General features: G+C 38.4%; 1 protein-coding gene and 1 long non-coding RNA gene across 2 annotated transcripts; both read left to right on the top strand.

Moving 5' to 3' along the window:
• Positions 1 to 1,372: 1,372 nt before the first annotated feature.
• Positions 1,373 to 10,141, top strand: LOC149001481 (uncharacterized). Its single transcript, XR_016170327.1, has 3 exons — positions 1,373 to 1,579; positions 6,621 to 8,272; positions 8,382 to 10,141. It is a non-coding gene; the product is annotated as an uncharacterized LOC149001481 (long non-coding RNA).
• LOC149001482 (uncharacterized) lies at positions 4,266 to 6,605 on the top strand. The gene is made up of 2 exons (XM_089137859.1): positions 4,266 to 5,371; positions 5,511 to 6,605. The coding sequence occupies exons 1-2, from the start codon at positions 5,039 to 5,041 to the stop codon at positions 5,787 to 5,789; spliced, it is 612 nt and encodes a 203-aa protein (XP_088993985.1). The 5' UTR covers positions 4,266 to 5,038; the 3' UTR covers positions 5,790 to 6,605.
• Positions 10,142 to 22,306: the final 12,165 nt, after the last annotated feature.

The following is a 22,306-nucleotide window of genomic DNA, read 5'->3' as shown; positions in this document are numbered from 1 at the left end:
TCTAAGGAATCATGATATTATTAAGTGTAAATATCACTTGTCTCCCCTCTTAGCTAAACAAATAGCACTTACACCCCTTATTAGTTGGATAATATCACTTATCTCCCCTATTACCTAACAAATATATAAAACACCTCCCCTTTGTTAACTTTTTCCGTTAAATTTAACTTTTACCATTAAATATTTTTCTAAAACTCCAAACTATCATTGGCTAAAAATATTTTTTTATTTACCATAAATTACCTAATCACCCTAACAGTTAAAATACTAAATTACCATCAATTAAAATAATTATTATAACTAAAACACAATAGTTAAAATCTATATTATCTTTAATTATTAAAAGCCCAACATACCTTATTTTTATATTTTTATATATATATTTTTTCTAATTTTATCAAACAATTAAAAAAACACGTATTACTATCAAGGTATGTTGATAAAATTACACAGTAACTATTATTTGGGGGTTTTTTAATTGTTTGATAAATATTTTTTAAAAAGAGTATTACACGCTAAGTAAAAATTAACGTGAACAATACACGCTAAACTTAACTGATTAAATAATTCATTAGTTATTACCAAAAAAAAAAAAAATTTCATTAGTTAATTTTTTTAATTGCTTGATAAATATTAAAAAGAAAAAGTATGATGGGCTTTTAATAATTAAAGATAATTTGAGTTTTAACTATGGTGTTTTAGTTTTTAATAATTATTTTAATTGATGGTAATTTAGTATTTTAACTGTAAATAAAAATTTTTTTAGGCAAGGATAGTTTAGGGTTTTAAAAAAAATTCAACGGTAAAAGTTAAATTTAATAAAGAAAGTTACCAGAGGAGAGGTGTTTGATATTATTCAACTAAGAGGGGGTGTAAGTTCTATTTGTCTAGCTAAGAAGGAATATAAGTGATATTTATTCTATTATTTATTTAAGGGCGTTTAGTTCACATGTTGAGTTGGAATCCAAGTGATTTATGGAATCATCTGAAATCCACGTTTTACCTTAAAAATCGGAATCCACTGAAACCACCTCTTGACGTGGTTTCCAAACAGACTCACCAAATCAAACCCACATATAAATATGGGTGGTTCAGTTGAATCACCCATTATCGTGAAATTGTTGTCAAGGTTCTCTTTCTCGCAGAGTCTTCTTCTGTCACTGAGCGCTATTGTCACGCGAACTTCATCCTTGAGCTCCATCGCGATAGTTCTTCAGTGTTATCTTCTTCTTTCCATTTCTACAGAACGTTGCCTCTGTTTTGGTGAAGTCTTGGTTCAGCTCTATCGTTGAGCTCTTGCTGCCGTATCGCAAGTTCACTTGCAAGTTGAGTTTCTTCTTCTTCAAAATCAACATCTGTCACGGAACCATCGTTGAGGTGAATCGCAAGTTCAGTGTCGAGCTTCTTCTTCTGCAACATCTTGGTTTTACATTCTAACGTTTTTTTAATAAAAATATTCTTTTGTAAATCCAGGTGAATCAACAGCTGCGTCTGTCTTGCATCAACCTGGTCCTGCATCTTCTTCTTGTTCGGCGCTGGTCCTGCTTCTTCTTGTGGTTCGACTTCTTCCAAATCACAGGTAGAAGATCCTAAGTGTAGTCTTGTATTTGATAATGATGATTAATATTTTTGCCACTCTCATGGTCAAGCAGGCTTCTTTAAGCATCAGTCATGTTATTGAATTTTGCAATGGTTACTTCTTGATTAATTGTAGCTTGTATTTGAAGGAAGGTTGCCCTTTTTATAGCAACTGGTTTTACATTTAGATATTGATGAATTTTCTCAGTAATAACAATTCAATTTTGAGGATAATATGTTTATAACTTATCTAAGCTTCCAGTTTAGAAAGGTGTGGAGAAATCTTTTAAGAAATTGATCTCATTAAATACTTCTAATGGCCTGGATTGGTGGGACTTTGAAATGATTTTAGATCCTTGAAGTTAGAAATTGTTTGTGGTAACAGTGAGTTTCAGGTTTTTAACATTTCAACAATGTGGTGCAGGAAAGATGCCATTCTTGTAGATTTGCTTTTTCCTTGGATTTGAGCTTGCATTTCTTCAGATTTAGTTGGTCTCTTGTTGATATATCAGTGTTAGCAGGAAGTTGCATCTCTACTTTGGTTGTTTGTGTGCAACTCTATGTGTGTGCGTGTGTTTGTTTTTTTCCTTTTTCTTTGCCGGGGGGGGGGGGGGGAACGAAACTGATCAAATGTTTTATACTTCTTGGTGTTGGTTGACAAATGAAATATCGTGGATAACTGCAAGGCAGTGGTTTTTGATTCAAAATTTAATCCTACATGGTTTGCATTTTTTATAAATTCCTCTGAATGTGCTGGATGGTTAGGAATCTAGGTCCTTAGCTCAATTATGAAACATTAAAATGCTGTAATTTCTTATTCGGGGCTATGCACTGATTGAATATGAGAACTTTGAAGAAGCACAACCTGCAATATCAGAAATGAATGGTTCTGAGATCCTCTATCAATGCTTAGATTGGTTCAGATTTCAAATATGTGGATTCAGAATCCATGGATCATAGCTCAATAAATATATTTGTTTGGTTACCTTGATCTTATGAAGTGTTACCATGATTATATGTGTTGAAGCACTTGAAACTTAATCAAAGTTGCAGCTGTAATGGAGGTAAAAGGCAGAAAACAAAAATGAGAGAGACAAACAGAGAGAGAATGAGCTTCTGATCAAACTCGACCTATGTCCACAAACAGAACTGCTGTTGTGTTTCTTGTTATTTTGAATTTGAAATGTTTAAGTACTCTCATAAAAATGCCTTTAGTATTTTACATTACTACAACTCTAATTTTGAATTTTGAATTTAAGTTGCTTTGGATAAGAACTTCCATTTTTTAATGAGTCAAACTGAGGTGTTTGCTTGAGATATAATTCTGAGTTTGATTTTCAAATTGTTCATGATAAGGATCAACACATTTGAATGCATTAAGTCAATCTGAGGTGGTATGCTTCAGTAGTCTTGCTATTATTGAGTCTATGTGGAACTTTAATTAGACTGTCTCAGCTGATAGGGCTTTCAGTATTGGACCTTTCAAGAGAAGAAACATGAGGAAGTCTGTTTGCTTTATTGGCTTTGTAATTGCTGTAGATGTTCTGCTGTTAGTTTGTACATTTATGTGTATCCCTTCTATAAAATGTCCATGTTATGGAAGCAGTATTCAAGAGTGGTTTCTTAACCAATAAATTATAAAACTTATTTGGAGCCTAACTAATAAATTGTATTGCCTGTAATGAGGTTTGGTCAAGTCTCTCAATCCCAATTCTTAGGAAGCACTTCATGTTTGATTTCTTAATGACCTCTTAGCCATGTTTGGTGTAGTTAGGAAGTATTTGCTGGATCAGGATCATCGTGGGGTACATTTGGAGATGGTTAACCATAGAAATCACACACCCATACAGAAAAGAGAGTCCAAGAAAGAAGGAACTTATAGATACCCATATAGAAAAGAGAGTTCAAAAAATAAACTTTCCCATATACAGCTTCTGTCCCACAACAATCCTAAGAATACCCAATAGCTATATTTGATCTGTAACTTGAATTGTAGCCCACGAGGGTTTCATCTAGTTGTTGTTATGATATTCAAGAATTTTATTTGATACATTTGAGTAAGCTCTACACTTAACCAACTGAACTTGTCTCTCTTACAGTCCTTTATTGAGGCTTAGGATAAAAACAACTTTGAAGGGAGAGAGGGAAAGAGAGAGACTAGGAAAGAAGACAAAACAAAAGAAATGCAGAGATTATTTCTCATTCCACTGGATTAGATTATTAATACGTTCTTGTTGGTGGGTCATCTATTTTAGTTTGATTTATACATTTTCTATATGATCACATTTCAAGACCTAAATTTAGAGAACGCATACTCACCTTGTTCAACATGAATGACGAAGAGTTGATAGTTGCTCTGGTGGCCGCAGCAGTTGTCAACGTAATTGAATACATTAGAAGAACATACCTTGGGAGGCAACCATTTCAAGTAGATGTCCGGCGTGGGTTTCTTGAAACCCAACGTTTTATTGGTGGCACCAAGCATACATGTCGTGATGAAACAAGAATAAGCAAAAAATTCTTTTACAACTTGGTTAATTTATTACGTACGAGTGGGCTTTTAGAAGACAACAAATTGGTGTTAGTTGATGAACAAGTAACGATGTTTATACATTGTGTTGGACACCACATTAAGAATTCGACTTTAAAGATCCGTTTTGGGCATTCTGGGAGACAAGTGAGTCGACACTTTAATAGAAGATTAGTGGTTCCAAATGGTAAATTCTATCTTGCTAATGATGATTTTGCCAACCAAAGAGGTTTTTTGAGGCCATATCGAAATGTTAGGTACCATCTGAAGGAATGGAAGAGGGGAAATCAAAGACCCAAAATGCAAAGGAGTTGTTTAACTTGAGGCACGCAAGGTTACGCCAAGTCATTGAAGGTGCTTTTAGTTTGTTGAAGAGTCGCTTTAAGATATTGGCAACTCGAGCGGAGTTTCCTTTCAGAACTCAAGTTAAGATTGTGATAGCTTGTGTCTTGCTTCACAGCCACATTTTAAACCACGACTCTTTGGAAGAAGAGGAGGAATGGCTTGCCCAGGAGTCGAGGGAGGGGTCAGGGCCAACAACAGCTTCCTCTTCCGCACCACAATTGGGGGAAGATGAGGAAAATAGTGATTCTGATGAAGATGAAGAGAACCATGCAGACTCATTCGATGTAGAAGCATTCTGGAATGACTTAGCAATATAGATGTGGAATGCATATGCAACAACAAATGTTGATGATGAAGACATGGGATCAGAGACTGAGTCAGAATCAAATGATTAAATTTTAATGTACTTCAATTTGAATATACTTGTTTGAGTTTGAGTTTGGATTGTACCTTATTTTGTTTTACTTTGTCTCAAACTTTGTGGTATTATTTCATGTCAGAACTCAAGTTATGATTGCTTCAAGTGTTAGAATTATGATTTAACCGGATGTATTAATTTTTGTGACTCAATTATGATTTTAGTAGATGGACTCTCAAAATGCTTCACAATCAAGAGGAAGAGATATAGCCTCATGGCCTATAGAGGTGTCTCTTTCTCTATTAGAGTTTTTCCTACAAATCCATGCTAGTGGGAGGGCGGGAGACAATGGACTAAAAAAGGAGCATTGGTTGGGAATTAGCAAACAAATCTACGAAAAATTTGGGTCCAATTATGATTGGGAGCAATGCCGCAATCATTTTAGGATTTGGAAAAGTAGGTTGCGTGCGCTATCCGACTTGCAAAAACAAAGTGGACTTGGATGGAATCCAAGTGAAAAGAGGTTTGATGCTGCCCCCCATTTCTGGACTGAAGTAAAGGTAACAACTAATCTTCACCAAACCATCATTTTATAGGTTAAAGCACTTTCCTTGCCGCTGCACATTAGCAGAAAAAGTGAGTGAATAGGCAGCCCCTATAGTTGATTAAAAGTTGAAAATTTATATTTTGAATTTGCAGAAGAAGGAGCAGAAATATTGGAAGGACCATTTGGTGCGTCCCATTCACTTAGAGGTTGTTGCAGCCCTAGGTAATGAGATTGCAACTGGCGGTCAAGCTGGAATTGTTGGAGATTTCTTCAATGACGAACAACTGGAATCACTTGCAGCCTATGAGTTCAACATCCAATTGGATGAGAAGGAGATTGGCAACTCGAGTGTTCAGCCTGAGACTAATACAACTGACATGTCATGTACCCATCCATCTCCAGCTGAAAGTAGTCGATCTCGAAGTAGGTGAAGAGGTTATGACCAGTCTGAAAATTCCAACAAGACGAAGAAAGGAGTTGAGAAAGTAGTGGCTCTCTTGGAGAATATCTTTGTTGCTTTGATAGACATGGTGAAGATTTGTCATGAGAGGGCTGCTGCTGAGAAGGCTGCAACTGAGAAGGCTCAAGACAACAATCGGGAACTTCTATGTGATGCCATTAATGTAGTCACGGAGATTGACTTGGGGACTCGGATGCGTGCAAAAGACTTCTTTTTACTCACATCCACCTTGCGGATGCACTACTTTTGGAGAAAAAGGAGGATAGGGCAACCGTCATCAAGTTCTTCTTAGATAAATATGGCTGATGTTTAGTGCTGTTGAATGATCACAATATTTTGGGCTACAGTCATGTATTTGCAGTTATGTTGATACACTCATGTATTTGTAGGGGTACTTATGTCTAATTTTATTGAGATGTTTAAAATGAGTTATGTTAAATGGTATATGGCACAATCCTTTTTTAATTGTGTCATTCATTATTTGATGTTTATGCTCGCCATGAATGTATGAAATTATCCTTTTGATGATCTTCATTTATAGATATAGGAAAGTTATCAAATATGAATTCTTGATTTTGGTTTGTCTTCGGACCAATCATAAAGACTAGAGACCAAAGTCCAGTGGATGAGAATGGGAAAGGTTAGTGTGGAAAAATGGAAGTTTAAAATCAAGATCTCCTTGATTCAATGTATATTAATAATAAAACATTTTTTTATTATCCATTTGTTTGATGAATTTTATCAACTCCGGTGACTGGTTCTTATACTTTCTCTTTGTTGATTCTTTTTATTTGTTGTGCAGGGATCTTGGCAACAATCATCTTTCTGGTAATATAAGAACATTCATTGATCCTATCATAATTTTAGATTAGAAAAAATCACCTCCTCTACAATTCTCTATAATTATCTTTTAAGCTTGTGATATATGGTATTTATTATCCTACTGGCAAAGTTAGATGCCTCATTCAAACCAAATCTGAAAAGTAGGAAATGTGGATGTACTTTCTTAATGGCAGCTACTGTTCATATTTCATAGCTTTATACGAGACACATTTAGTTTCAAATGCTGAGTTGATATATCCATGCCTACTAAAGCCATTTGGTCACCCATTTTGAAAGAAGACAAATGACTGTGCAAGAGATATTTTGTTGCAAAATACTGATGAAAATATTGTTCATGATGATTCTGTACTTCTTTTGAAATTGTGAGAGCACTGGAGCCACAAAGGTTGTGGATTTGAGATAGGGACCTAAAGAAATTTATAGAAATATTTACAAATCTTGAGAAGATTCATTGAAAAGTCCTCAGCAGAGATGTAGATTAATGAAAATATATAGGAGGGATTTGGAATGAAAGAAAAGATTTACAGGATAGGGTTTTCATGGAAAGAATGTATTTTTATTATTATACGAATTGGGTTTTTGGCTGATCTTACGCATAGATCAATGGAATGAGTTTTCGGTCTATAATCCATAATAGACTTTTTATTGACCAAAGAAGCCTATTAGGAATTATGGAGTCTCTTTTATACCTTTTTATGTGAAAATAAGATTCACAATAGATATCAGAAATAATTATAATTATCATTATTATGAGACAATTAGAATAAAAATTGATGCAAGAAAAACCCTACATCCATCTTGCAGTTGGTACTGATTTTGTTTTCCTCTTGACATTACTCTTTGTTTTTTTATCATGGCACCCAATTGTCCCTCCCCTGTTTATAGCATTCTGAAGCTGGTGACGTGGTATCATAGACAAATCAGCCAGGGAATAGCAAGGCTATGATAAGTACATTTGCATTTCCTTCTCAACTTGGTTAACTTTATGCTCCTCTGGGTTGTACTGACTTTTAGGGTTTTACTGCTGCATATTTATCTCATGTTACTATATGTTGCACTTAGCCCTACCTGAAAGAGTTTAATCTACGGTTTAGAAAAGAGATTTATATTGATGGAACTGCCACATCTCAATTTCTGTGGACCTTCTCAATTGTACCACTGACCATATAGTGGATTTCCTTTTGCATTTTCAGATCTAAAGTTTAATAAGTTAATGTTTTTTCTTGAATAAACTGAATGTGTAAACTGAATCCCAAGCAGACTTATTAAGTGAACTTAAGCCTAATTTTCAGATATAGGTGTGGAAATCTTGGTTTAGTCTATTAATCTTGGTTCACTGAACTGCTTTTTTCCTCTCTCCTTCTTGGGGGGTTGCGTTGGTTTTTCAATATATGGGTGCTCATATATGGCAAAGCTGCCTGTTGCTAACAGGGGTCTATCTTTAACTGTTTGTGGCTCGTTCCATGGTGGGCTGCTTAATATTCTGAGGCATAAAGGCGCCATACTGCTATGTTCCAGTTGCTGGTGCTGAAACTGTAAGGTATGGGTTTGGAGATGAAGATTCGATCTCAACAAGAACCACTAGAATGAGTAACCTGATACAGACCACAAGTAGGACTTCATTTTATGCTGTTGCCTTCATGACATAGTAGTTTGCTGTTAATAGGTATTTTCTTAATGCTTTACATCCTAAAACAGAGATCTGTGATGTTTTGTACAGGAACGGATGCCTACCTTCATTTGTGTTGTCTGGGAGATAGACAAGAGCCCCTGCCATAATCCTACACCCTGCTTATTTAGAAAAATATGAAATGGGAAGGGTACATTTTTTTTCAGATTAGCAGAGGCACAGCATTCTTGTACATTTTTTCTCTCCATTCCTACTTTTTCAGGTCCATCAGAACACTCAATTTAGGCACATCTGGGTGCCTGGGATTTCACCAACATCCTTTTGGTTATATTCATTTCTATGTAAGAGGTTGGTACGGTGGATGTCATGGATGACCCACAAGATTGGTGATGATCTTTCAAAGGTGACTGGTCCAGTTGAAGCATAACATGGGATTCAAAGACTGCTACTGTCATGCAAACTTGAATTGTACAGAAAAGATACTATTGAATGTAGCTCAAAGTATGCAATATCTGAAATGAATGGTCAACAGTGATTACAAAGTTTAATCTCCTTTTTCTACTGTATTGGGTTGTGGGGGACCAAACATGATTTAATAGGCTTCCATATCCCAAGAATTGAGTGGGAAGGGAAGATAAGTACTAAATGTATTGATGAAGAATTCAATGTAAATGACCTCACCATTCACAACTTTTTATTTGACTGGTAATTGAGGCTTTCCAGTTTATTGTAGTTTTTAAAGTAACCTTCATTCTGACCAAGATAACTTTTTAATACTAATTGCATTCAATGGAGTCAACTATGCTCAGATACAAATGGAGATAAGAGAGAGAGAGAGGGAGAATGAGAATTTTATTAAGTATAGTCTCTGTGTGGTGGTTCTCATTATTTGGGTTGTTTCTTTGTGCCTTAGGAATGGTGTAACCTATGTCTGGTTGGAGGAGGCAATCTCTCTGGCTTGTCATTGTCTTAAATGATTCCCCCCCCCCCCCTTTTAGTAGCTCACACACACACAATCAGACAAATTGTTAGTGCAAGTTGGAAGGAATTACTTGCTTAAGTTGATGGATTAGGTTATGATAAGTTAATAAGATTGATGGATTGGATTGAATTACTTGCTTAAGTTTGTGTATTATGTTGACAAATTGTAAGGTACTTCCAAATATTGCTTCCTCAATGATTTTAAGGAGAATTGCATTGGTTCAAAAGATAGCACTCCTGGATAGATGGATACTTTCACTCTCTGAATCATGTTCAATTTTAAATTGAAAACTTGAAATTATTGAACATTCAAATATTTGGTATAGATTGTTTATTGCCAGATAAAGCTAACCTCTTCATGGGTGTGTGAGCTTCTTACACTTGTGATTGTCCCAAATTGAGTGATGTGGCTGATTTCCCTTATCTTCCTCTGAAAAGCTCTGGAAGCCCTTTGAAGAAGCTTATCCATAATAAGAATTATTACAGATTATTTATAAGTGATTGATAATTAAAGCCCAAGAAAAAAACCATTGTAATGCCAGAGGATCAAATACCTTAAAACCCTAGTGACATCACTTTCACCAAATCTTATAACAACCATGGGTTCAAAAAGCTTAGGATGAACTCGTTAACAACTGTACTAAGTTGGAAGTTGGAACCTATAATTGGGTTCTACTAATTTCATGTTTAATTGGTGATACTTAATCTTGACCAATAAATGTGTCTCAATAATTTCATGGTTGGTGTATTGAATTTTGTAAATTATTGTTATGTTCTTTGGTTAATCAAATAAAATAACAAAGCAGATTCACTTTCAGAATCAGGATAACCAAACAGTTTTTCAGACAGATTCACTTTCAGAATCAAAGTAACCAAATAGTTTTTCAGACAGGATTCACTTTCGAATCAAAGTAACCAAACAATTTTTCAGACAGATTCACTTTCAGAATCAGGGTAACCAAATGCTGATACTGACAGAGTCATTTGCTAGAATTAGGGTAACCAAACAATTTTTTTTTAGGAATATGATTCTACAAAACTTAATTCCACAAACTCATGATTCCCTAGAAACATGATTCTGAACCCGATTCCAAAGAATTTCAAAAATTTGTGCAGAGTTTAGGCCCATTCTGTTATTTTGGAAAGCAAAGAAGCGCCTTTGGAATCATTTCACATGAACTGCCTCTGCACCTTTCACACTAATTAACCATGACACTTGGACCCGTCAAAGTGGTATTCTGGATGTGTACAGCATTTGGGCATCACTGATGACGCTTTGTTGTATGCTGTATGTGTTCTAATGGAGTGAACACTTTATGTTTAACATGTGGTTCTTATACTGGAGACAATTTTCTGCTAATTGTTTCTTTTGATGCTTAATTTAGACTGTATAATGCACCAGAAGTCACAAATTGCATGGCGGTTGCATTTGCGTATATTTAAAGAAGCTGGAGTATTTCTGGAGTGACAGCAGTGAGATACGGATCAAGATACACAATGCCTTTGGCTCAGCCGATGTTAATCTACCAGAGGATGCAACTCATGATCCATTTCTTTCAGTCACTTTGCCAGAGATATTGGAGCTTGTCCAGAAATTTCAGGTCATGTCATCAAAATGTGTATCTTACTTTATGCTGCAAATTCCTTATTGAGTTTCTGTACTTGCTTCTCAGGTTGCCAGATGATCATCTCAAGCGTCGGGAAGAGCAATTAACAGGTTTTATCTTGTTTGTTGCTTTCATTTGGGAACATTTTTCCCTCGAACTACTTTTGAGAATTCCTTTGATTTCTACACTAGCTATTAGTGAATGTTGGCTTGATCTTGTCCATTGGTCAGATTCCTGCTGATAGAAATCTTTATATTGCTTTCTTCATTGATGAATCTTATCTGTTGCCTCTGTAAATCTAAAATTTCCAGGATGAATTAGTGATTCAGAAACATGACCAAGTAGTGCATATATAAAGGTTATATCTTTGTGTAGCCATAAGAAGAGTTATTGATGATTGTAAATTGATTTCATACACTTGGCAATTCTTCACTCTTCCACTCCAGAATGTAGGAGAAAGAGTCAATCTATCCCCTACTGCAAGATTTATCTAACGAGGAGACTTGTCCTAGGGGCTAGGGGTGTCAATAAAATTTGTCGGCATGAAGCCACCTATATCCATTGACCCTGGCCTTTCTTTCTGCCGAAAGGCAGCATTTCAAATTAACTGGCTATGGTAGTATTTGGTGGGTTTAGGCCTCAGGCCAGCTTTTCTTGGCCCTATTTAACCCTTTACTAATCAAATGAAACTAAATTACCTTCTTTCTTCTTCTTCTCTCTTTTTTTTTTTTTTTTTTGGGGGGGGGGGGGGGGGGGATAAATAACTAATTTATTAACAAAAAGAAAGAAGGGAAGGGGAGACTACAAGGAAAACTAGAAGCCCAGGCCAACAAGCCAAAACAAGAGAGGACACAAGAAAATTGATGGGAAAGTCTTCATAATGGTGATGGCACCCTTGGGTGGAATGGGTACTTCAGCAGTTGAGCAATTTGGGGGGGGGGGGGAGATTTTTAGAATTGAAGGAGCCCCTAGGCTCAGTAAGGGAGGGGCAAGAGAGGTTGAAAGAACACGGGAAGGCCAAATAGGGCAAAGGGCGAGAGGGAGGGGCCCGCATGGGCTCCTAGAAGAGAGGGCCAAGAGGGAATGAGAGAGGGTTAGGGCTGGGTCCAGGCGAGAGAGGGGGTTAAAAGGGGAATGGGCCAAGTAAGTTGGTTAGGAGGTTGAGGGGAGAGATGAAGAACAGGAAAAGGAGATGGGCAGGGGAAGAAAATCTGGGGAGGGTAGATTTGGAGGAAGTTCACGACAAAGCCCATAGTGGGGGGGGGGGGAGGGAGGAAGAACTAGAGGGGGATTGGACACGAGCAGAGAATGTCAAAAGAAGAATCGGAAGGGAAAGGTGCAAGAAGAGGGGGATGGCAAAGGCTAGGGAAGTGGGTGAGAGCCAAAAAGGGAAAGGGAAGAGTAGAGCTGGTTGGGACTGGCATAGAGAGAGTAGGGGTAGGGGAAATTGCAGAGGCAGCGGGGACTGCCGCCACAGACAACACAATCGTTGTAGCAGGTGCAATGTTTGACTATCAAGGACAGCCGGGAGGGAACCGGGTGAATGATCGGCTGCAGGCAAGGATCTGGCAAAGAAGCGGTGGTAATTGAATCAAGGTTGATGGCGATCGGATGTTCAATATCAGGATTAGAGCCCAAGGCTTGGAATTGGCTCAGCCCAGTATGGATTTGATCGACGGATGTACTAGGAATGGCCAAGGGCACAGCAGGAGTACTCCGGCACCAAGAGGGGAGGTTGAAGTTGCACGAGCTTCTTTGATGATCCTTGACAGGATGCAAATCTGAAGGAGAGGCAGAGTTTGTAGGTTGTTCAATAGCGTGCAGGGATGGGGACCGAATGCTTTGCAGGAAAGACAGTGAGGGGGGTTATACTCATAGTGAACCTCTTGCTTGAAACAGGCCCCTGACTCTTCCTTAATGAACATGGAAGAAGGAGAAGGGGTTTCAGCCAAAACCTCTATGCAGAGATGGGCATATACAAGCCTATCTTTCATCGTCATCCTAGCATCAGTGAAGTGGGGGAAGCCTACAGCCGAGCCAACGACACTTAAGCCATCCGCACTTCAAAAGTGCAATGGGAGACTAGGCAGAGTAACCCAAAGTGATCTTCACTTGCAAGTTGGAGGTTACGGGACCATTGTCGAGGAAAGAGGAGTCTCTTGCTGACCATCCATGGACCACCTTCAAGAACCCTGTGATGGTTAGCCATGTCTAGGAATTTGAATAGGAAAAACTTGTAGGTAGCAAGAATGTTTTTATGGGGGTTGAGGGCATCCACTACTTGTCCAGGGAGGATTTGGTAATGGGGCAGGACCCAATAGAGTGACCAACTAAACATTGCTCCAACAAGTAGCTTCGCCGAGAGTTTTTTTACTTAAATATCCTAGAAACCTGAAAGCCTCTACATTTTCCCTTAAGACTTTTTATTTTTTGGAGGAATAAATAAATTCTTTACCAAAGGAAGAAAGGGAGAGGGAGGGAAAGAATACAATACGAACAAAGGAGGGCTAAAGACCAGCCAAATCAAGAAAAGCAAAACAATGCCAATCAGCGGCACCAAGTGTGAAATCCAGCCCAAACCCTAGCCTGGACACCCTATCTGTTTTGGGAAAAGAAGTGACTTGTGGTGTTTGACCTTGAAGTGGGACCCTGAGTTCAGTGTGGATATGTTTAGAAGGTCCTAGGAAGTCAAGTCAGACCTCTCCCTTAGTGTGGATCCGAAGACCCGAAGTGAAGGAAGAAGACTTGGTGTGCCATCTCAGTTGAAGACATGGTGTTTGACCCAAAACCCATAGAAATTGATGATGGAGTTCCCTTTTTGAAAACCTTTTCTGTTTTTGAAGATGAATTACACCTTGATGTTTAAGAGCTTGGTTGATGGACCTAAAGCCTATTTGGACATGGTTTGAAGGTACCCCTTTGTGTTAGGTAAGTCATTTGTTGAGTTGGGAGAAGCCCACTTGAATTTGAGGAAGTTTGGACCTTCATTTCCCTGTCTAGACCTTGTTGTCCTAGCTCGATGCCGCTTGGTCGATCAGCCAAGCTACCAACTGCTGATAGAATCCGAGAAAATCTTATATTTAGGGTTTTTTGATGCTTTATATAATAGGACTTCGTGTTTCTTAATCTCTTTTGTTTCTAAAACCTCTAGAGAATGTGTGAAGCCTCTCAAAGCCTCTCTTGGTGTTGTGGAAGATCCCCAAGCATTCTACCAACTTTCTATTTTGGTTTCTCTCATTCAAGGTTGGTATTCTACCTCTTTCTTCTCTAATCTATTCTCTCTACTGTTCTAGCTTATTGTTTTGATTGTGAGGAAGGTATTACACTACTGTAATTGCCTATTCTCTGATCTCCTTTGGAGTTAGAGTGAAACCCCATTCACTCTATGCATTCTTTGAAGCCATATGGTGATTCTCCTTGTTTCTAATTTGGTTTTGATAGCATGATCCTTTCTTATTGTAGTTTTCCTTTCTAATCAGTGTTAGACATGTTTATTCTTAGTTTCAATTGCTGATCTACTGTATTCTATCTCTTTGAATGAATCTCCATTCATTCCATTGATGCTATGATCTTCATACTTGATCCTAGCCATGATTCATATGATTTCTTCATGAAGCCATGATCATTCCTTTAATTTGATTTCTCTTGCATGTTAGATCTGATTTCATGTTAGTATTCATCTTTGATCTATTGTTGATATTCATCTAGAGTGAATCCTTATTCTCTCTAGTTTCTCCTTTGAATCCATGGTTTGTTTTCATTGAAAACCATGTTTTGATCAAATCAGAAAGTCATGTTTTCCAAATTATAAAGTCACGATTTTTGATCTTGGATGGTGTCTAATCCATGGTAGATAGTCTTAGTATGTTAATGTGGAGTTTCCCTTTGAATTTCGGAGCAATTGGACTTCAAACGAAGAAGTTATGACTGATTTTGTGTTTGCTGCTGCGTACTGTTCACCTGGTCGACTGGGCCAGTAGACCAGCCAATCGACCAAGGCTGACATCAACTCCAATTTTGCTCTGTTTCGACTCCAATCTTTTGGAATTGCTTCTTATGACCTATACATGTTTTCTCAAGCTTGTTTAGGTGATTTTGGTCTTGATCTTTAATCTCTCAATTGAAGGTTATATATTCGGATTACGAGGTGAATATTCCAACTCACAATATGCCTATTTACATGCCTTGTTGTGATATGACATGAATACATGATCTAGCTACTGCTGTTTTGTTTTCTTTATATCATGATACTTCTGTAATTACAGTAGCATGTTTATGATGTGATTTATATATGGAAGTGACTATGGATTGATGTGGGTGTGATTTGGACTATGATGTGATATGTATGGAATCATGTTATGTTGTGGATGTCTAGGTTGTAGTTGTAGAATGGGGAATGCCCATTTGGCGTTTGTGTCTTTGGACACTAGTGGAGGAGGTATGGGACGCTTTCCTATGGTGCCCTTGACTCTTTCCCTGACTACTGTTGAGACCGAGTGACCCGTGGTAGCAGTGGGGATTTATGGGCGCTCAAGACCGGTGAGTTATATCCGTGAGAGGACATTGATCACATTGTGGGGGCCATTCATTGGTAGGGTCGCAAGTAGTAGACTTGGGCTCATGGACGCTTAAGACCGGTGAATTATATCCGTGAGAGGACATGAGAGCTTCCCGTTTGCTATTTGTGGATGACCAATATGGTTAATGAGTCCGTAGTCCGAGTTGGTTGTAGCCATAGGATACGATGACTTTAGTGGGAAGGATACCGGAAAGGATTGCTGGGGGCAAGGAATGGAAGTATCCAACACTAAGTTGATATAACTAAGTAGATGACTTGCATTGGGCTAAGATTTACCCTGTACACGCGCCAATACTCAGACCAATGGTGATGTGAGAAAGCGGTGACCTAAACCCCAGCCATAGAATGTCCTAGAGGGATGCAAGACCCAATTACCACCGGAGAACCCGAGATACCTATATGGTTGAGGGAAGAGTGATTTGAGACCCACCCAAAGGAGTATGGTGCTATGACTTAAAGCGTGTCTGCCAATAGAGACCACCATACATATATAGAGTTAAAAGCATACTTGCATATATTGTTTTATATCATTGCATTTATGTTTGCCTTTGATTGTGTGTGAAGATGCTTATTGTGATTGGATATACTTGCTAAGTTCTTTTGAGCTTACCCTTCGGGGGACTTGTTTTTAGATGACTTTGCAGGTCCGGAAGAGAACCCGTGCCACAGTACGGAGGACTCTTCCTTATATGGTACAACTCCGGAAGTCTCTAGAGAAGGTTATGACCGGTGGGGCAGCCAACACTCAGGTTTGGACTGCATTGATGGCTCCTATTGACGGCAGCCGGCATCGTCTTGTTCGCCGATGGGATCGTGAGCTAGATGCTGACCTTAAGCTATAAGAGCACAACCCAAAGGTGAAGAAGATGGAGATTGAAGAAGAAGAAGAGCTGATGGAAGATGTTGATTAGATTTCTCTTTTCTTCTAGACTTTTCCTTTTATTTGTATTAGCTTAGAGCTTTGCTTTAGATTTCGATCTACCTTCCGTATATGTTGTAGGGTATATTTCTGCTATACTCTACAGTTGTCTTTTAATTTGGATCTTGTTATTCGCACTCTGATATTCTTTTGTGATCCTTCTGAGATCTTTTTTTTTTTAATTTTGTTTACTAAATTACTTGAATACAATGATTTGTTCTTGCTTTTGATTATATTATTGTGCTAAGTGGATATGATCATTCCTAAACTTGATCTTCGGGGCTGTGGATCACACCTCCGGGTATTCCAGATAGGGTACCAGCTGGATGGATTGTGACACCAAGCCTAGCAGCAAACAAGTGGGCCTAAAAGAAAGGAAGGATGCCAAGGAGACACTAGGTAAAGCAGGACAAAAGCCAAGAATCCTAGCTAAATTGAGCTGAACCTATTTTACTTGTCTATTCTTCTATTAATTCTTTATAAGAGACTTGAAATCCACGATGAAGTCTCTTGTCCACTTGGTAATGGCCCTTGATGATATAGTTACTTCTCTTACATTTTTCGTAATCACCGTCATGATTGGAAGCAAACGAATGGGAGATCTTGGCCTCATGAGTGGCCGTGTGAGCACCCTCACAAATCTCTTTATTAGATGAATTGTTCGGGAGAATATGGTTAGCCGGTTAGGTGTTTGGTTGATAACTTTGGAGTCCCAACGACTGGAGCAATAGAGCATTTGGTTTTACAACTTTGGAGGCCGAGTGTCTCTTGTAATTTGTTGATACACAAGGGTGGTGATTGGAAAGATTAAGGGCACTGCAACAAGGAGGTTTATAGTCAAACCTCATTTCTTGGGTGAAGCTGAAGCTGAATTCTTCAGTGACTATGATTGATGAAGGCAGAGGAGCATTTAATGCTACCTCAACACAAATACCGCCGTAGGCGAGCCTATCTCTTTTCGAGTTCCTAGCACCAGAAAAGAGAGGGATCCTAATGCTTAGCCCACTCAAGCCTTTTCACTACACTAGCAATGGAGGGGGAGGTCTGGAAGGGAGATGATGCAGGTCCAACACCGAATTGGCCTATTTTCCCTTGAAATCAACTTAAAGTTGATAGATATGGGGGTTGGGCTTTTTCATATGTTTTTGTGGTCATGGGCCAATTCTGTTTGGGCCATAAATTTAGAGTTTGGGTCAAGTACAAAAATAGGTTTTTATTTTAGTTTAATTGGCCTAATTATGTAATTTCTGCCCAAATTAAGTTATAAGGGCAGGATAGTCTTTTTATGTGTTATTTTAATTTAAGTGATGTTTGAGTCAATCTAGGGTATGATAAGGAATCCCTTTAACTTTAGCTATAAGAGTCACATTTGAATTTGGATGAGTATGTCTAGTACAGCTAGGAGAGTCAGTTTCTATGTCCTAATTTAACTAGGACTTCATATGCAAGGCTAGAAATAAAGCCCTAGGCATGTAATGGATTAGAGATTTGAGAATATAATTAATAAAGAGAATGTTGCTGTGTAAGAGCAAGGTGTTAGTAGGGCTTCTCATCAGTGGTAAGGGATGTCCATTTGATTGAGTAAGCAACCTAGAGTTCTATTTGAAGGATTCTCCTTTTTTAGTGCTTGTAACCTACCTCCACTTTTTTCCATCTCCATCACATTACAAGGCTTGTGTTATAGGTAAGCAACAAGTTAGCACTTAACTTCATTCCTTTCTCATACTGTCATTTTTTTAAAATAATTTTCTTGAGTTTTTGGACTTTTCTAGTGACCAAAAATCCAAGGTCAGCTACTCTAATCTAACCGTTAGATCTGTCCCAAACTTTAGGAGTTTCATCCCTCAACCCTAGATACATTAGATCTTGGTTTGACCCATTCTAATTGTCCGATTTCAAGATTTAACTATTTTCTTATATTTTTGTAATTACCAATACCCCCAAAACAAGAACTTTCATATCTTCTAAATTAGCCATCCAAAACCCCACCAAACTTGGGGAATCATATCCCTATATTATTACCTAGATTCCCTCCAAGTTTTAACCCATTTTGAAACATATAGACCCCAGTTTCCCATCTTTAGGAATTTATTGCATCTCTCCTATGGGATGGGTTATGTATCCTTAAGATCTTGTATATCATTTAAGAGTGCATGATCATCAACCATAAAACCCTAACTTAACCTTTTTCGGAAAAATTCATCCCATTACAACCGATATTGCAAGGACCCCCATATCCCATAACCAAAGTTTTAAGAAACCCTTTATTGGTTCCATATGAGTTGGTTCTCTTAAAAGATCTTGGAAGAACTGGTCCTCATTAAGGTTACATTAGGAGACCCAAAGAGGAAGCTGAAAAAATCTTCTCGGGTTTAGTAGTAGATGCGGTGCCATTGTCAAAGGAAGATGGGCCTTCTCCCAGTAGACCATGGGCCATCTTTAAAGTAGCCGTGGTCCAGGAGGTAAATCTCCAGAGCTACAGTTAGTTTTCATTGTTTCGTTTGTGATGCTTTAACATTGGGGAAGGGGTGTCTAGAACCTAGGAAATGGCCTACAAGGCGGTGATTTTAGTGAGATACTTCATTATCTAACACCATAACAGGGTTGAAGGTAGACTTTTGGCCATCCACCAGGGGGAGGGGATCAGTTAGAGAGGGAGTGTGGCATAGGAGGGGGGTGTGAAATCCAGCCCTAGCCTAACCCTAACCTTGACCCGGAAACCTTGATGTTTGTAGGTCCGAAGACCCGAAGTGGAGGAAGAAGACAACTGTGGGCCCTCTTAGTAGAAGACATGGTGTTTGACTCCGAACCCATGAAGATTGATGATGGTGCTCTATACTTGGAAGCTTTGTCAGTGTTTGATAAGAAACTGCACCTTGAAGAAGGGGAGTTTAATTGATGGACCTAATGCACTCCCGAACTTGAATTGAAGGTAATTCTCTCACCTAGACTAGTCATATGAGATGTAGGAAGAAGCCCCTTTGATTTTGAGTTGATCTTGGCCTCCAATTCCCTTCTGACTTAAGTTGCTGTCCTAGCCTGGTTGACTGCCCTAGTCGACCAAGCCAGTCAGCCAGCTGCTTATTAAATCCGAGAATCCTTGGTTTTTAGGTCATTTTAGGCTCTACTGTTATAACCCTATTCTATTGCTAGAACTCTTTGAGAACGTGGAAAGACTCCTCTTAGGCCTCTCCTTGGTATTGGTGAAGTGCTCTTGCAAGATTCTTAGTTTCTCTTCTCTAAGTTCATCTCCAAGGTATGTAATCTCCTATTTTCTCTCTAATCTATTCTTGTCTAACCTTATTCTTGCTACTGAGACTATGAGGTAGATGCTGCAACCTTGCAACCACCTATTCTATTGCCTCTTTGCATTTGTATAAACCCCCTTCTATTCTACCAATGCTATGTTCCTTATGCATGATTCTTAACCTTGTATTCTTATGATTTTCTTTCATGACAACATGATTTCTTTCCTAATCTGATTTCTCTAGCATATTAGGTTTGATTATATGTTAGTAATTATCTCTAATCTATTGCTCATCATCCTATTGATTGAATCCCTGATTTCTCTTTGCATTTATAATTGATACCATTGAAGAGCATGGTTTTATCAAATTAGAAAGCTAGGGTTTCAAAATAGGAAGTCATGATTTGATCCTTGTTTAATGACAAATCTTCATTAGATAGTCTTAGTCTACTGTTCCTAACATTCCTTTCAAATTTCGGAGTGATCCGAGTCCCAAAAGCTAGGTTTCGGATCAATTTCTCAATTTCAGCCCCGTTACTGTTCATCTGGTCGACTGCCTGGTTGACTGGGTCAATCAGCTAAGCAGTCAGCCAGCTGAATACAACAATGGTGTTTTTGTGTGATTCGATCCGGTTGACCTCCGATTTTCTTGATTTTTCTTCTGATATTGCATCTATGTTTGTTTAGGGTTCAAGTACTAACCTTGGGACCATTCTCTTTGATCTCCGGAATTATATTCGATTCGATTCGATTTAAGGTAAGGACGGTTGTTACCATAAGTCCATAATTACATAGATTGCGTGAATCTTGTTTCTATTTTGGGAACTCTTTAGATTCACTTTCATTATTGTATTTCTTAATGTTGTATTACTGCTGTAAATACTTTAAGTACAGTAGTACCATGTTTATGTATTCTTTGTTATTATGAATATTTATTTTTGTCATTACATATGCGATTGATTATGTTAATTGTATCTTCTATATGATAAAATATCGATTGTGTATGCTATGTCTGAATTGGGATTGTGATTGATTAGGTATGATTTGGGATCGAGAATGTCCTCTTGACATTTTTGTCCTTGGACATCAATGGGAATAGTACGGGATATTTCCGATGGTGTCCTTTGACGCTTTCCCGGATTATTGGATGTCATACCTAGGGCTTGTCTAGCGGTGTTTGGCTAGGATGTCCTTGTTGTATCAAACCCGATTCGGAAGGGTATTGAGACCGAACGACCCGTGGTAGCAATGTGGATTTGTGGGCACTCGAGACCGGTGTGTTATATCCGTGAGAGGTCATAGATTACATTGTGGATACTCGTGAGAGGCCATTTATTATTAGGGTTGCAAATAGTAGACTTGGGCTCGTGGGCGCTTGAGACCGGTGAGTTATATCCGTGAGAGGACATGGGAGCTTTTCGTCTATTATTTGTGGATGACCAATAGGGTTGATGAGTTCGTAGTCCGAGTTGGTTGTAGCCATAGGATATGCTGACTCTAGTGTGAAGGATACCGGAAAGGATCCCGAGAGGGGAGGAATGGACGTATCTGGATCTGTGTTGATATGACTAAGTAGATGACTTGCATTTGGCTAGGTTTTAATTTGACATGCGCCAATACTTAAACCAAATGGTGATGTGAGAGAGCGGTGATCTAAACCCCAGCCATGGATTTGTCCGAGAGGGATGCAGGACCCATACCAACCGATGATGAGTGATTTGAGACTTTTCCCAAAGAAGTATGGTGCTATGACTTAAAGTATGTTTGCCATAGAGACCAGCATACATAGAGTTAGATTCATACATGCATTGTCTGTTTCATATCATATTGCATCATGCTATGTTTTGTATCATGTTATTTATGTTATTATGGAATAACTTGCCTTGTTGAGTTCTTTTGAACTCACTCCTTTTTGTGCAAATATTTTGTTAGATTATCTTGCAGGAACGGAAGAACATGATGGCCCATACTACGAGATGCCAGTTGCTGAGACATACTACTCCCAGGGTACTAGTAGTTATGAGGATTACACTAAAGATCCCTCGATGGATTATGCTGCGTACCAGGACTAGTCCTACTCGGGAGCGGAAGCGGCCTTGTCTTGTTTATTTTGTTTATGTTATTGAGGAGACACTGTATAAGTTAGAAGAGACTTTAGCTTAGATGTTTATTTCTTTCTTTCCTCTCTTATGAGAACTGGATTGTAACCTTAATTGTATTCTAACTACTTTTCCGCTGCGTTTGGGGAGTGAGTTCTCCACACACTCTCTACTTGTGATTTTTCATATACTGGTATCATTTATTTCCACACTTTGATTATATTGTCTCTCTTCTTCTTATCTTGATCTCATTATTATATGATATTACATTGATTACATTTGTTCATGATTATGTTATTGTATATGTGGGAGGTTGGTTTTCTCGATACTTGATCTTCGGGGCTGTGGATCACACACCCGGGTATGTCAGGTAGGGTACCGGTTGGGTGGATGTGACAGGGGGAGGGAGAGCAAGGATGACCGAGGGGAAGGTGTGGAAGAGTGGGAGGGAGGCAGAAATGGCAGGGTTTGTTGGAGTGATGGATGATGTAGGGGGGGTTAGACATCACTCCTCAAAGGCTAAGCTTTGAATTCTGTAGTTTCAAAATGGTTTTTATCAGATATCTGCAAAATTCTGCCATAT

This window comes from Hakea prostrata, chromosome 10, assembly GCF_041222555.1.
Source record: "Hakea prostrata isolate BN-2017 chromosome 10, UWA_Hpros_2, whole genome shotgun sequence".
Classification (NCBI taxonomy): Eukaryota; Viridiplantae; Streptophyta; class Magnoliopsida; order Proteales; family Proteaceae; genus Hakea; species Hakea prostrata.
This window is presented reverse-complemented; position numbering and strand designations above follow the sequence as displayed.